The sequence below is a fragment of the Elgaria multicarinata genome, chromosome 6 (genome assembly GCF_023053635.1).
Source record: "Elgaria multicarinata webbii isolate HBS135686 ecotype San Diego chromosome 6, rElgMul1.1.pri, whole genome shotgun sequence".
Taxonomy (NCBI): domain Eukaryota; kingdom Metazoa; phylum Chordata; class Lepidosauria; order Squamata; family Anguidae; genus Elgaria; species Elgaria multicarinata.
The window spans coordinates 65,859,257-65,873,370 of NC_086176.1; the positions used below are offsets into that span (position 1 = coordinate 65,859,257).

The following is a 14,114-nucleotide window of genomic DNA, read 5'->3' on the forward strand; positions in this document are numbered from 1 at the left end:
ACTATATCCAATAAAGTCAAAACACTAGCCGAGTGCTATCACCCTCTATGCTTGCTTTGAATGTGACAAAAAACCAAGCGCAAGAGAATAAAGTCAATGAACATTTTTGTTTTTGCTAAAATCCACCTCACTGGTAGTTCCTTTCATTGTTCCCTAGTTTGAGTCTGCTAGTAGGATATAAAGTGGGATATAAGCGTTTTAATAAATAATAAAATACTGCATCCATGTGCCATACAGAACCAACACACTGGGACTCATACACAGTTTACTCTGGTTCAACAGATAGTCAACTACCAAAATGGAGTGAACACTGGACAGGTTCACTGGTTAAAGATGCTTAGATCGGCATTTATTCTGAACAGCTGTTGACCATTTTATATGCCAAATGGCCTTTGAAGTTCCCTCAAGGTTCAAAATACCCAACCATTTGCAAAAATGAAATAAAAAGTGATGTCAGGCAACAGCCTAAGCCCTAAAGTATTTAAACCATGATCTAAAAACTACACAATTAGTTCAATACATGCAGGGAATTTTAAACTCTCCCACCCCATGGCAAAGCATATATCTTTGAAAAGGGGTTTAATAGGGCAGCTTACAATATGACAGGAGTCTAAATTTCAAGGAAATATGTCAAAAAATCTAAATAGGCATGTGCACACCCTTCAACATGTATAAAGTATCACAACGGAATGCTGCTTGAATTTGGGTTCCTATTAGTAATTGAACTTACTATATATCACTGGACAACCTACAAAATATCTGACAAACAGATTCACATCCAGAGCAGCACTAGAAAGTATGAGTTTCAAAGATGAGTGCTTCTGTAATGTATCTCTTAACTTCGTTAACAAGAAGTCACTGAACCGATCCCTCTCATGAACTTCATCCTGCAACAAAAACAAGACAGGCCTCTTCATAACAAAACCTGAGCATTTTGACACCTCTTTTTCACAAATGTTGTAATTTGTTGACCATAGTTGCATACACCTTGTGAAAACATAATATACACATAGCTCATTATCCCTACAGAATTAGTATGATTTTTATCCAGATGCTCTAAACTTTTCCTTAGAATTATTAATTCCTTATAATTATTATTATAAATGCTTAACATTTTACTAACTTAAGATCATGTTAGATATTACCCTATATCATAGAATCATAGAATAGTAGAGTTGGAAGCAGTCTATAAGTCCATCAAGTCCAACCCCCCGCTGAATGCAGGAATCCACCTTAAAGCATACCTAAAAGATGGCTGTCCAGCTGCCTCCTGAATACCTCTAGGGTGGGAGACCACCACCTCCCTAGATAATTGGTTCCATTGTCATACTGCTCTAATAGTTTGGATGTTTTTCCTGATGTACAGCTAGAATCTGGCTTCTTGTAACTTGAGCCCATTATTCCATGTCCTGAACTCTGGGATGATATGATCGAAAAGAGATCCTCACCCTCCTCTGTGTGACAACCTTTCAAGTATTTGAAGAGTGCTATCATGTCTCCCCTCAGTCTTCTCTTCTCAAGGCTAAACAAGCCCCATTCTTTCAGTCTCTCCTCATAGAGCTTTGTTTCCAGGCCCCTGATCATCCTCGTTGCCCTCCTCTGAACCCCCTCCAGCTTGTCTGCATCCTTCTTGAAGTGTGGTGCCCAGAACTGGACACAGTACTCAAGATGAGGCCTAACCAGGGCTGAATAGAGGGGATCCAGTACCTCACGCGATTTGGAAGCTATATTTCTATTAATGCAGCCCCAAATAGCATTTGCCTTTTTTGCAGCCACATTACTCTGTTGCTCATATTCAGCTTGTGATTCCAAGACCCTTCTTGCTTGTAGTACTGCTGAGCCAAGCATCCCTCATCTTGTAACGGTGCATTTGGTTTCTTTTTCCTAGGTGTAGAATTTGGCATTTATCTCTATTAAATTTCATTCTGTTGTTTTCAGCCCAGCGCTCCAGCTTATCAAGATCACTTTGAAGTTTGCTACTGTCTTCCAGGGTATTAGCTATGCGACCCAATTTTGTGTCATCTGCTAATTTGATAAGCGTTCCCTACCCCTCCACATCCACATCATTAATAAAAATGTTGAAGAGCACTGGGCCCAGGACTGAGACCTGCGGTACCCCACTCATTACTTCCCCCGTTTGAGAAGGTACCGTTGATAAGCACTTTTTGACTCCATTTCTGTAGCCAGCTGTGAATCCACCTAATAGTTGTTCCATCTAGCCCACTTTTAGCTAATTTGTTAATCAAAATATCATGGGGCACTTTGTCAAAAGCTTTGCTGAAGTCAAGATGTATTACTTCCACAGCATTCCCACAGTCCACAAGGGAGGTTACCCGATCAAAAACTGAGATCAATTTAGTCTGGCAGGATTTGTTCTTGACAAATCCATTCTGGCTTCTAGTAATCACTGCATTGTTTTCAAGGAGCTTACAGACTGACTTCTTTATAATCTGCTCCCAAATTTTCCCAGGGATGGATACCAGACTGACTGGTTGGTAGTTCCCAGGTTCCTCCTTTTGTCCTTTTTGAAGATAGGGACATTAATCATCCTCCAGTCGTTCGGCATTTTATCCATCTTCCATGACGTCGCTAAGGTAATAGACAGTGGTTCTGAGAGTTCTTCTGTGAGCTACTTTATCTGACTCTTAATTCTTTCCTCCACCAATATTTTCTCATTATCCCCTTTCTGTTCTCACAGGCACATGATTTTTGCTACAACCATCATGTTTCCCTCTCTAGTGTTGCTACATATTAGCATACCATCCTTCCTGCTTCCTTGTATTAGAGGCATTTCTTTAAAAAAAAACATATTGCCACTTCATCCAGTCAGGCTGAAATATGAATGTCCTGATGTATGCCTTATTTGCAAAATATTTCCTAAGATTTAAATTACGTAAAATATCAAAATTAGATGCTCTATTAAGAAGTGGCAGCAGATATAATCCCACGTATGATCTCTGTTCACCTTGGCAGCCTATGCTTTTATGCAATAGTGCTTGAAAGCCAATTTGGATAAGAATTTCAGAGTAATTTAAAACAATTAGTTGAAAGCAAGTTTAATGATCAGTCTTTTATCATTCTAGCTTACAAAATAAGTCAAAATATTTCATTTCCAGTAAATGGCTCTAGTTATTCAACCTTTAGGATCAGCTGTAGATAAAAAAACCCACCAAATTCTATTCAAGTTATATGAACCTACCATAGTTATGCATAGCTTCTTACTCTGCTGGAAAAAATACACCTGTGTACAAATATCTCAAAGTAATATTAATTAACTAAGCTACAAGCTTCTTTCATCTAAACCCAACATTAGGGAAGCAGAAATCTGCTTGCTCAATGATAGTTTCCTTTCCCCTCCTCCCCCAACCCTCATTAGCAGATTTGGAGGGTGGGCAGAAAAGTCCACTGGGGGAAGGACACTGGCAGATAGAACCCTTTGTATGTCAGCCGGCTCAAAGACAGTGAATTAGATCACACTGATTCTTATATTAACGTTTGAATAAAATTTAATCTAGGGTCAAGAAGATATTTTAAGCCAGGTTTCAAAGCTCCAAAAATTGTGAGTTATTTTCATAACAAATAGTTGGTAAAACTTACCACAATAACATGAGTTACAGTTGACAGTGCACTATCTCCTGCCATTAGTGTACGAAGTAATACTCCGTTAGTGCAAAATGTTAACAGTGTCTTTGGAGAAACTCTGTTAAAAATGTCAAAGTCATTTAAGAGTTTTACATTATGAAAAAACTTATTTAGCATAGCACATAGAAATACAGTCATTACCAATACCTGCATCTTATCACAATTTTATCACTTTAACACTTTTGACTATGCAGAGGGCTGTGTTTGATTAGGATCTTTGATAGATAAATTCTTAATACAGAATTGCAAATAATGACTTGTCTGAGCAAGAACAAGCCGACCTCCTGCCTTCAAGGGAAAGAAATATTGCATATAGTGTTCTGTTTTGAAAGACAGACATATACACTCACATCCCCCACATTCAAGATGTAGATAATAGCTGCACATGCTGCTTTTTGAAAGCTGCCTTGGGACTGTCTTTTTTCCATCCTTAGTTCTACAAGATCTGAGGTTAGGAAAAAACACACACATGCAGCTTTCATAACACTGTGTTGCTGAGAATTTCTGAGCTGGAATTCACCCCTTTTCTTCAAATGAAAGCAGAGAAATCTCCCTCAACACAGCCCTGTTTAACAGCATCATGGAGGTAGTGTGTAAGTAATCATTTTATTATTTAAAGTATTTGATAACCTAACTCTTCAGTTTCACAGCTTCAAGGTGACAATTTCCAGAGGGTAGCTGTGTTAGTCTATTGTGGCAAAAACAGAGTGTCTTGCAGCAGCTTTAAGACAAATTCATTTTTGGCATAAGTTTTCATGGACTATAACCCACTTCACCAGATGCATGGAGTGTTACCCAGAGTTTCAGGTTTTTATGCAGCACATATGATCAAGAATATAAACACAGTGCAATGTATTAAAAAAATAGAGATGGGGGAGGGGATAAAACACACCATTAGCATTAAAACAGAACAAGGTTATTTTGATAGACCCCAGCAAATGAAGAGGTTTTCACCAGGTGCTGGAAAGACAAAAAATGTGCAACAAGAAAGCTTCCCTGAAAAGACCATTAACATGGCATCACAACTGAGAAGACCCACGTAAGCCTGGAAGTCACCCCCCACGTAAGCCTAGAAGGCAGGGGCATGCAAACAGGAGACTGAAATTAGGTACTTAGTATTCGGGCATGTCCATTTGGGGATAGCAGGTGCCATTAGCACTGGAATGTGCAAGACATCGCAATAATGGTTGAATCCTCATGGCTCCCTCCCTAACCTCCGGAAAAAAGGGTGAAATAGAGAGTAAGGTCCAAGGGGTGAAAGAATAGTGTGTGGGTCATGGGGTAAAACCATTACATTTTTATTTGCAAGAATGTCACAACAGATATTTAATTTTGGCTACACTTCTCAAATTTTCTTTAAAAGGGTTCTAAAATACTTTTTATCCATATATTCAACAAATACTGGCAAGACCTGCTTTCCAATCGGATCTGATAGCCAATCGTCTGCCCAATCTTCTCTCTCCTTTCAGCAGCAACTCTTTCAGCCACGGCAATTGCTGCCAAACGTCTTGGCTGAGTGCAAAATATACGACATGGTATTCCATTTTTGTAACAGTCATCAAGTAGAAACTGAGGAATCTGAACACAGAGGTTGTGTGTTAATACTGGAAAAGCTGCAATAGATCCGCACAAAAGTTTTCCAACAACAACTGAGACTGTCCGATATAAAATCATTAACACTACTGGGGAGAAATACTGGGTGTTCCAGGCCGTTTTTCTGTCTGAGTAGAATTAAACCCTTAGAATGTTTTATCTTAAGAACATAAGTGCCATGCTGGATCAGACCAAGGGTCCATCTAGTCCAGCACTCTGTTCACACAGTGGCCAACCAGCCATTGGCCAGGGATGAACAAGGCAGGACATGGTGTGACAGCACCCTCCCACCCATGTTCCCCGGCAACTGGTGCACACAGGTTTACTGCCTCAAATACTGGAGATAGCACACAACCATCAGGGCTAGTAGCCCTTGTTACTTCAGTGCAATAAATACAAACTGGAGACATTTTCATTGGAGAGGGGCTGTTAAAAGGACAAGGAGAGGATTGTGTACCTACATTTTGTAAATAAGAACTCTTATGGCTGGGGGAGGGGGGGAACCAAGTCGGCAAAGTTATATATAAAAGGTGAAATGTCAACAAAGTGCTGCTAAAAGCATTGTTTTCAATTAAAGTGGTTTTGCCATATTAATGCAAATAAATAAAATGTTGTGAAACATGTCTTCTCCTTGACACTGACAGAAGATTAGCAGTGAAATCCTAAGCATGTTAAGTTAGAAGTAAACTCTACTGAACCAACTAAAGCTTACTCCCTTGTAAGCACACTTAGGATTACACAATAAGAACGTAAGAAGAACCGTGCTGGATCAGACAAGGGTCCATCTAGTCCAGCACTGTCTTCGCACAGTGGCCAACCAGCCGTCGGCCAGGGACCAACAAGGCAGGGCATGGTGCGACAGCACCCTTCCACCCATGTTCCTTGGCAACTGGTGCACACAGGCCTACTGCCTCAAATACTGGAGATAGCACACGGCCAGCAGGGCTAGTAGCCATTGATAGCCTTTGTCTCCAGGAATTTATCCAACTCCCTTTTAAAGCCATCCAAATTGGTGGCCATCACTACATCTTGTGGTAGTGAGTTCCATAATTTAACTATGCGTTGTGTGAAGATGTACTTCCTCTTATTTGTCCTGGATCTCCCACCAATCAGCTTCATGGGATGACTCCGGGTTCGAGTATTTTGAGAGAGGGAGAATAGTGTCTCTCTATGCACATCCTCCATCTTCCCAGACACACCCTGGGACACCCTGTTCATGGTCCCGTTGCATAGAGAGAAAGGTAGCAGGTTAGTGACTGAGATTTCGACCATCACACCAGAGAGGCCTCTGACTATGGACCTTGTTCTCTGCCTGGAGAGAGGGACTGCCACAGTATCAAGTGGCTACTCAGGGGTCCTCCTCAGAAACAAAGGATTTCTCCCTTCACAATTGGTAACAACTAGAGGAGAAATGACTTTACCAAAGTTTATTTCCAGTAGACAAAACTAAGCAATTTTGGAGATTTAGAATTTTGGCATATGTTGCTATATTTAGATCGGCATTTAAAATTCTGATAAAATACATACCTGAGTAGTTTTTCCTGATCCAGTTTCCCCCACAATCAAAATAACTTTATTTTCTTTAATAATTCTAACAATTTCATCCTGCTTTTCATAAACCGGCAGAGATTGTCGAAATGAATCAAATTCAGATTCTCCCCGTTTCACAGGGATTTGAGGGATGCCATTGTTAAGTCGCCCACTTGTTTTGCTCATTTCTCTATTCTCTAAGAAAAAACAAAAATAATGACTGTCCCAATTGAGTATTTATTTTTATTTATTTATTACATTTATATACCGCCCCATAGCCAAAGCTCTCTGGGCAGTTTACTTTGATACACAATAACTCAGTCATTAGTTATGTAAAATTGAATATTGCTTAGCACTCCAGCAACTAACATATGTATATTACTTTTAAAGACAGTCTGGATGACAAAACAGTATCTTAGTTAAATAGTAGAACTAGAAGCACACAACTGTGCCAATACACAAGGAAAGAAGGGAATTGTCAATGGGGATAGAAAGCAACTTTATTTTTTACAAAAAATACCATTCTCTATTTATATTTCCATCTGTTAGTACATATAGCCAAGTCCTGCAAACCCCAAGGAAGTCTGGGATCAAAATACTGCATAGTTACTGAGCTGTGCAATGATGATCAGCACAGTTTTAACTGGTCTCATCATAGGCTTACAGCTCCTGGCTAAAAGCTGAAATGACTGATTTCACTACTCTTGTCAAGAACTATTATTTGCAAGGTCACTGGACCATATGATCTCCCAATTCCTTGCATAATCAGGACATGACAGAATTGAAGTGTCTTTGGCACAATAACCTAAAGTGCTCCATAACACAATGAAACTGCAAATAACAATCTCCTTATTTATTGTACAATAATTAAATTAGGAAGGCAACACACATTTCCGGAAAGATAATGGTCTTTTAAATAGTTAAGAAAGTATAACAACACTCTGGAGGCATCAAAGTATAGGTCTCTATATTTATCTGTTAGTCCTGTTAAGTTTTTTCCCCCCAGGGTCCACTTCTTGCAAAACTACTTCTGAAACACACTACTATTACTTAGTACCAAGTATGTGGTTAGATCAAGAAATTCCATAAGTGGAGGTCTGCTTGCAAAATAACATACTCATAAAAGGTGGAGATGATTTCCCCCAAATTGCCCCTTCCCTCTGCAGCCCCTCAAAATCTGCTCTACAAGTTAGTATACCCTCCACAACAGCGCAGGAAGCTTCTGGAGACAGGGTAAACCAATAAAAATAGCAGCCTCCCAAGTTCCATTAGCAGGACTGCAGTCCCTTCTGTGAGTGGAAAGGCTAGTTAGGATCCAAGCCAGCATATTTATTTGGTCTTTAGCACCACAGTGTTTTCACTTCTTAAGTGGGCCAGAATTTTGCACATTTAAGTTTACTTGAAATGATCCGATGATCAGCTTGCAAGAAGGGGAGATATTTCTCTCCCTAGACATCTTTCCAGAAAATGAAATGTCAGCAAATAGTTGACAAATATTCAAATATCTTGCAACACCATCCAAAGTAATGAATCTACCAACACTGGTGTAGACACCCATCACATGCCATTGTAATTGTGCCATTGTATAAAAATTGTGCCAATGGCAAAAACATGCCATTGTAATTGCGGCATTATATACATATAATCTATAGCTCTGTAACATTTTCAAAGTATGGCTATATATACCATGTTTTCCTTCCATGACTCATTATTATATATTTTTAAAAAAAATTATATACTTCGCTTACCAGCTTCAACAGCAAATACATTTCCCCTCTCGGTTTTTGGTAGAAGTTCTGTGCGCTCTTTATTGGTGACAGGAAATCGCTGTACTAGGCTTCTAATAGCATGTTTTGTGTTTGGAATCAAATTACAGGTCATCACTGCATGTGCCAGCTCTGATCCATCTTTTTTCTTCACAGTTAGATACCGGTTTGCTCCTTTCCTGCAAAATTGAGGCATTTCTTATTTAGCACTAGCAATAATCTCTACACAGATTTCGTTGTCTCAAAATGGTAAAGACATGGTAGTGGTCCTCAAGTACATCAATTAAACTGTACTGTGCTTTTAAAATATAGGCTTAAATGTCAGAAAGATTGTTTTGGATTTCTAGCCACTCAAGCTTTAGGATCCTGTCTTAAGTACCTGCATAAAGTCAATGAAGTTTCAATGTATTTTAATATCCAATATTTAAAAAAAAAATTAATTGTTTCAGTTTCGGATATGGCTTGGTCTGGATTCCAATAGGTACATTTCAAATGTCTTCACTATCAGATACGATTAATGCTACTTTAATCAAAGGGGTCAGCATTAGGTACATAAGGCTTATTTAATTAAAAAGCCAGATTTTAATAAACATCTTCTATGCTGGAAAAATATAACATTATGTGCCTCTTCACATCAGACAAGCGCCCATGAAAGCCTCCAGTTTTTTAAATGAAACCATCCAATTGCATATTTCTTTGTACTTTCAGCTCAGATAATGATTGGCAGCAGTGACCTGTTGTAGTTGCTCTGAACTATTCATATCTACTTCTAAACTATAGCTGTGTACACAAACACAACAATCAGAATGGTTTACAAAATGTCATTGAGAACATAGTTAAATAGAATTAAATCCCTCTGAAACTGGCAGTATTAATTGCTATATATAGTGCTTTAAGATTAAAGTATATAAAATTGAGTTGTCTTCTATGATACAGGAGAGCACTGATAGCTGAATTTATTTTGCCCTAATAGCTTTGAAACCTTGAACAACCGTTTGAAAATAAGTTTACATTAATGAATATCATGTTACATTACAACAATACAAATAACTACAAGGCAATCAGCTTTATATATCTCCCATTCCAACAGTTATTCAGTTTTAAGCTTAGACTGAACTTTTCAGAATAAAATTGACTAAATATTTTCATGCTAGAAAATTATCAACATCAGAGTTGTAGTACAATTGCATCACTGTTTACTCAGAAGAATGTTAAACTGATTTCAATGGGCTTTACTCCTAAATATCCATAGGATTACAGCCTTAAATACCTTTATCACTAAGAATTGTTGTTTCCTGAAAAGCTTTAAACCAGGAAAGGCAGATAATGGCAGTTGAATAACCACAGCAGCCAATCCTTGCTAGCCTTTCAAAGAAGCCTGGGACAACTCCCAGGGAAGGATATCTGGAGAAGTGGGCTTAGGTCCCATCAGTATGCAGAAGACACCCAGCTTTACCTCTCTTTTTTATCTAACCAGGTGAGACAGTGGATGCCCTGAACTGGTGCCAGAGCAGGGTAATGTACTGGAAGATGATGTTCAACAAGCTGAAGCTCAATCCAGATAAATCAGAAGTACTGTTACTAGGTTGCTTCCCTGCCCAGTTGAGCAACGTTCAATCCCTACGGAGAAGGTTGCACTCCGCCATAAAGATCAGATGCATAGCTTCAGATTGCTCCTGAATCCATCTAGGTGGCTATGGTGGCTAGGAATGCCTTTTATCTGCTAAGAGTGCAATCCTATACATGTTTAGACAGAAAAGATGTCCAGCTTGTTAGGCAAATAGCTACAAGACAGAGGGTCTTCTCAGTTGCAGTGCTCCTTTTATGAAATGCCCTTCCCAAAGAAACTCACTAAGTACCTACATTATCATTTTAGCACCAGACAAAAACTTTTCTTTTTCTCCAGACATTTTAGAGTTTAGTTTTTATATTTTATGGGTGTTTTATATTCTTTAGTCCTGTGCTGTTTTTTGTATTGATTGTATTTTATTCTAATTGTCGTAATCTGCCCAGAGAATATTTGTTCTTAGACAGATTAGATATAAAATAAATAAATAAACAGTAAATTGTTGCAGCAACAGATACACACTCTTAGCTAGGGGTTGCAATCCTAACATGGAGCCGTAAATGGTCCCTTGAAAGCAATTCAGCCTAAAAGAAAACATACATAGAACTATTTGAAACAGAGGCACACATGCCCCCCCAAGTAGGATTCAACAGTATCAAGACATTCCAGAGGCATGGAAGATACTATTGTACAAGAAACAGTACTTCTGGAAGACACAGTCTCACTCAAGTAAAAGGAAAAAGCCTTGTTTAACAAAATATCAACTTACCCTTTACTTTTAGAAATCAAACCAAGAGACTGACTCAATCGGTGAATGAATGCTCTTTCAGTACTGGTCAAGGATGAAGGAAATTCCATTTCTGAGAAGGGAGAAAAACATAATACAAATATTCAACCATTTGGACCTTCCACTACATTAAAAAGGAATAATCATTTCTTAAGCATAGTAAATTGAGGCTGGAGTCCTGGAAGACGGTTCCAATGAATTCAATTGGGCTTACTTCAGCGTAGACACATGCACAAAAATACACTGTGGCCTTGTTCGGACATAATGTGGTGTTCGGTGGCAATTTAAAGGTAATTAATTCACAAATTGCCACCAAATGCCATCATTACATCTGAACAGGGCTAGGGTGTCACCCAATGAGCTTGATTAGTGATACTTCAAAGAGAGACCAGAGGAGATATTTCACACAACACATAGTTTAACATTATCAGTACTGCATCTGTAAAGTTGATATGACCATGATGGTTGAAACAACAAATAAACATTCCACTTAGTTTAACACTTTCCCTCCAGTTTATGTGGCTTTAAAAAGAATTAGGTAAATTAATGGATACATGAACAACTATTAGCCATGCCAATAAAGTGGAATCTCTCTGTTCAGGCATGCTCAATATCCAGGGGCTGATGACAATCTATGAGAGCTGATAATGACCATCATACCTTGCTTACAACTTATCCAAAGTATATGGCTCCCCATTGTTGAAAACAAAGTGCCTGATCCCACAAAATAATTCTTATGTTCCTGACATCAGGCCTTGCTTTATAAGCGTGTGTATATGCAAATATATGTGCAATATGCCTGTGAACATACCGTATTTCTTCAATTGTAAGATGCCATCGATTGTAAGACGCACACTAATTTCAGTACCACCAACAGGAAAAAAAAACTAAGACACACCTGCGATTCTAAGACGCACCCCATTTTTAGAGATGTTTATATGGGGGGGAAAGTGTCTTAGAATCGAAGAAATAGGGTATTATAGTAAAGACATCCATTCATTGGTAAAATATGTTCTGCAAACTTAAGATCTCAGATTCAACCGCTGACAACCCCAGTTAAACAAGCTTGACTAGTGAAGTCTGGAAACCCCTACCCCCTAAGAAACCTACTGCCAGTCAATATAGACAGAACTGGATTAGAGAGGTGAGTTAAAAAGATCTCAGTTAGCTAAGCTGGGGAAAACCCTTCCCCACCCAACTTAAAGCACAGATCTTAAATTGATGGTTTGTGACCCACTAACTAGTCACTCCAGCAGTAGTACCACCATACAGAATTTTAAAATAACATTGAAATCGCCTCAAGAAGTGGGTCCCAAAAAGATGAATCTTAGAGCTGAAAAGGTTGAAGATGAGCTGTGCTGCCCAGCAACAGTCTGAGTCAACATTAGGCAGCTTCATATGTATGCATAGCTAGCATACCTGCACAAAGTACAGTAAAGGGCCAAAGTTCTTGTACCTTTGCTAGTAATGTAGAAGGGCTACTGGAGGCAGGTGACGCTCTCATCCTGTTACAGGGATGTAGAGAACTGTCCCTTTTTAACCAGCTGCAGTCATGGCTGGCCATGACTGCAGCTGGTTATCCTGTCTTAGCCTTCCCCAACCTAGGGCACTCCAGGTGCCTTGGACTGCAACTCCCATCATTCCCAAACACCATGGCCATGGCCATTCCCAGCCGGCATTCCCAATAGCCACGCTGGCTGGGAATGATGGGACTCCTGCCCTATCATGCTCTCACCTATGAAAATCCACAATAACAGCAATGATCTACTGGCTGGTCCTCCGGGTGCTTTCCAAAGCTGCCCTCCCTTCCCTTGACCTAAGGCCCTTCCTCACCCATTCACGGCCACTACGGAAGAGGGAGCCGTTACCTCGCTGGTCCCCATATCGGAACCGCTCCAGAGCGATGTTCACAGCGATTTTCACTTCTTCGTCGATGCGAATATCCTTCAGCCCCTTGGCCCGGCCGCTGCCAGAGCAGGACGACGCCGTCGAGGTGGCGGAGGCTGTGGAGGGCCCTCCGCTCGAAGGGCCAGTGCCCGGAGGCCGGGGGGAGACGCTGCTCGGGCGAGACATGGCGGAGCTGTGGAGTCACCAGAGGGGGCCGGGCCAGGCCGACGGCTCCCCTAAACTGAGAAGGAAAGCGAAAGGAGGAGCAGGAGCAGGAGGAGGAGGAGGAGGCGCCGCCTCTGAGGGGGCGAGCTCGGGACGGGGCCTCCAGTGACGCGCGGTGACGTCACCGCCTGCTGGGCGGGAAAAGAGGGAAAGGAGGGAGGTCGCTTTGGAAACAGGCGGTGACTGCAGGCGGGGCTGAGGAGCAGGCCGTGCACGCGCCTTATGCAGCCTCTCTCTCCCCTCAAGCCTACCGTAGGATCTGGTCCTAGTATAGGGTGAGGCAGGATCGGTGTCTCTGCGTTCTCCTTCTGCATTCAGGCAAAGTTTTATAGACGCTGCAAGATTCCTGTTTCTTGCATCCTCCCCGCCCTCATAAAAAGCAAAACAACCCACTTTCCATATGCGTAGTCTACTCAGAAGAAAGTCCCATTTTGTTCAGTGGAGCTTATTCCCAGGTAAGTGGGTATAGGGCCGAAACTTTAGGGCCAAAGATCACGTTGCGGGATTCATGCTTAAAACAAGAGGGTTGTGGCGCCTAAAAGACTGACACACTTATTCTGGCAAAAGTTAGTAAAAGGTAGCCAAATCAAATAAACTGTCTTGCGGTGTGGGGGGGGGGGATTCTGCAGTCCAGTTGCTTCATAACTTCAGGACCGCAATATATGAAAGGGCAGAACCACCTGGGAGTTTTTTGTTTACCGCATTAGAATGCTACAAGATACTTAATAAACGAATTATCAGATAAGCTGTATGTTTTCTTACAACCTTCCTGGAGGAGAAGGCTATCGATGACTACTAGTCCTGGTGGTTATATCCTACTTCCAGTATTAGAGGCTGTATGCCTGTGTACACCAGCTGCTGAGAAACATGGGTGGGAGGTAGTATTGTACAGTAAGGTTCCAGTGCAAGGGTACAAATGGTAGGCTGGAGACAGATAATAGGCAGTGTGAAAGAGTGGTTGCTACTTCTGGGTGGCATGTGCTAGAAACACTTGAGAACAATATTTTAGGACCAAACCTCTTGCAATATTATATTACTGTTAACCCCATAACTCCCAGAACAACATCTGGAACAAAATGGATGGCCTGGAACAGCCACTTCCGAATGAGTGAAATCA

The 14,114-nt window shown here is 40.6% G+C and overlaps 1 protein-coding gene across 2 annotated transcripts in view; it reads right to left on the minus strand.

Moving 5' to 3' along the window:
- The window catches only part of YTHDC2 (YTH N6-methyladenosine RNA binding protein C2), a 43,701-nt gene extending 30,795 nt beyond the window's left edge, over positions 1-12,906 (minus strand). For both annotated transcript variants that reach the window (XM_063129518.1, XM_063129517.1), the window contains exons 1-7: positions 12,754-12,906; positions 10,868-10,958; positions 8,514-8,710; positions 6,763-6,962; positions 5,054-5,220; positions 3,598-3,700; positions 731-887 (exon numbers count right to left, since the gene is read on the minus strand). In XM_063129518.1, the coding sequence (XP_062985588.1) occupies positions 731-887; positions 3,598-3,700; positions 5,054-5,220; positions 6,763-6,962; positions 8,514-8,710; positions 10,868-10,956 (913 nt within the window). In that variant the 5' untranslated portion in view covers positions 10,957-10,958; positions 12,754-12,906. The remainder of the gene's footprint in view (positions 1-730; positions 888-3,597; positions 3,701-5,053; positions 5,221-6,762; positions 6,963-8,513; positions 8,711-10,867; positions 10,959-12,753) is intronic.
- Positions 12,907-14,114: the final 1,208 nt, after the last annotated feature.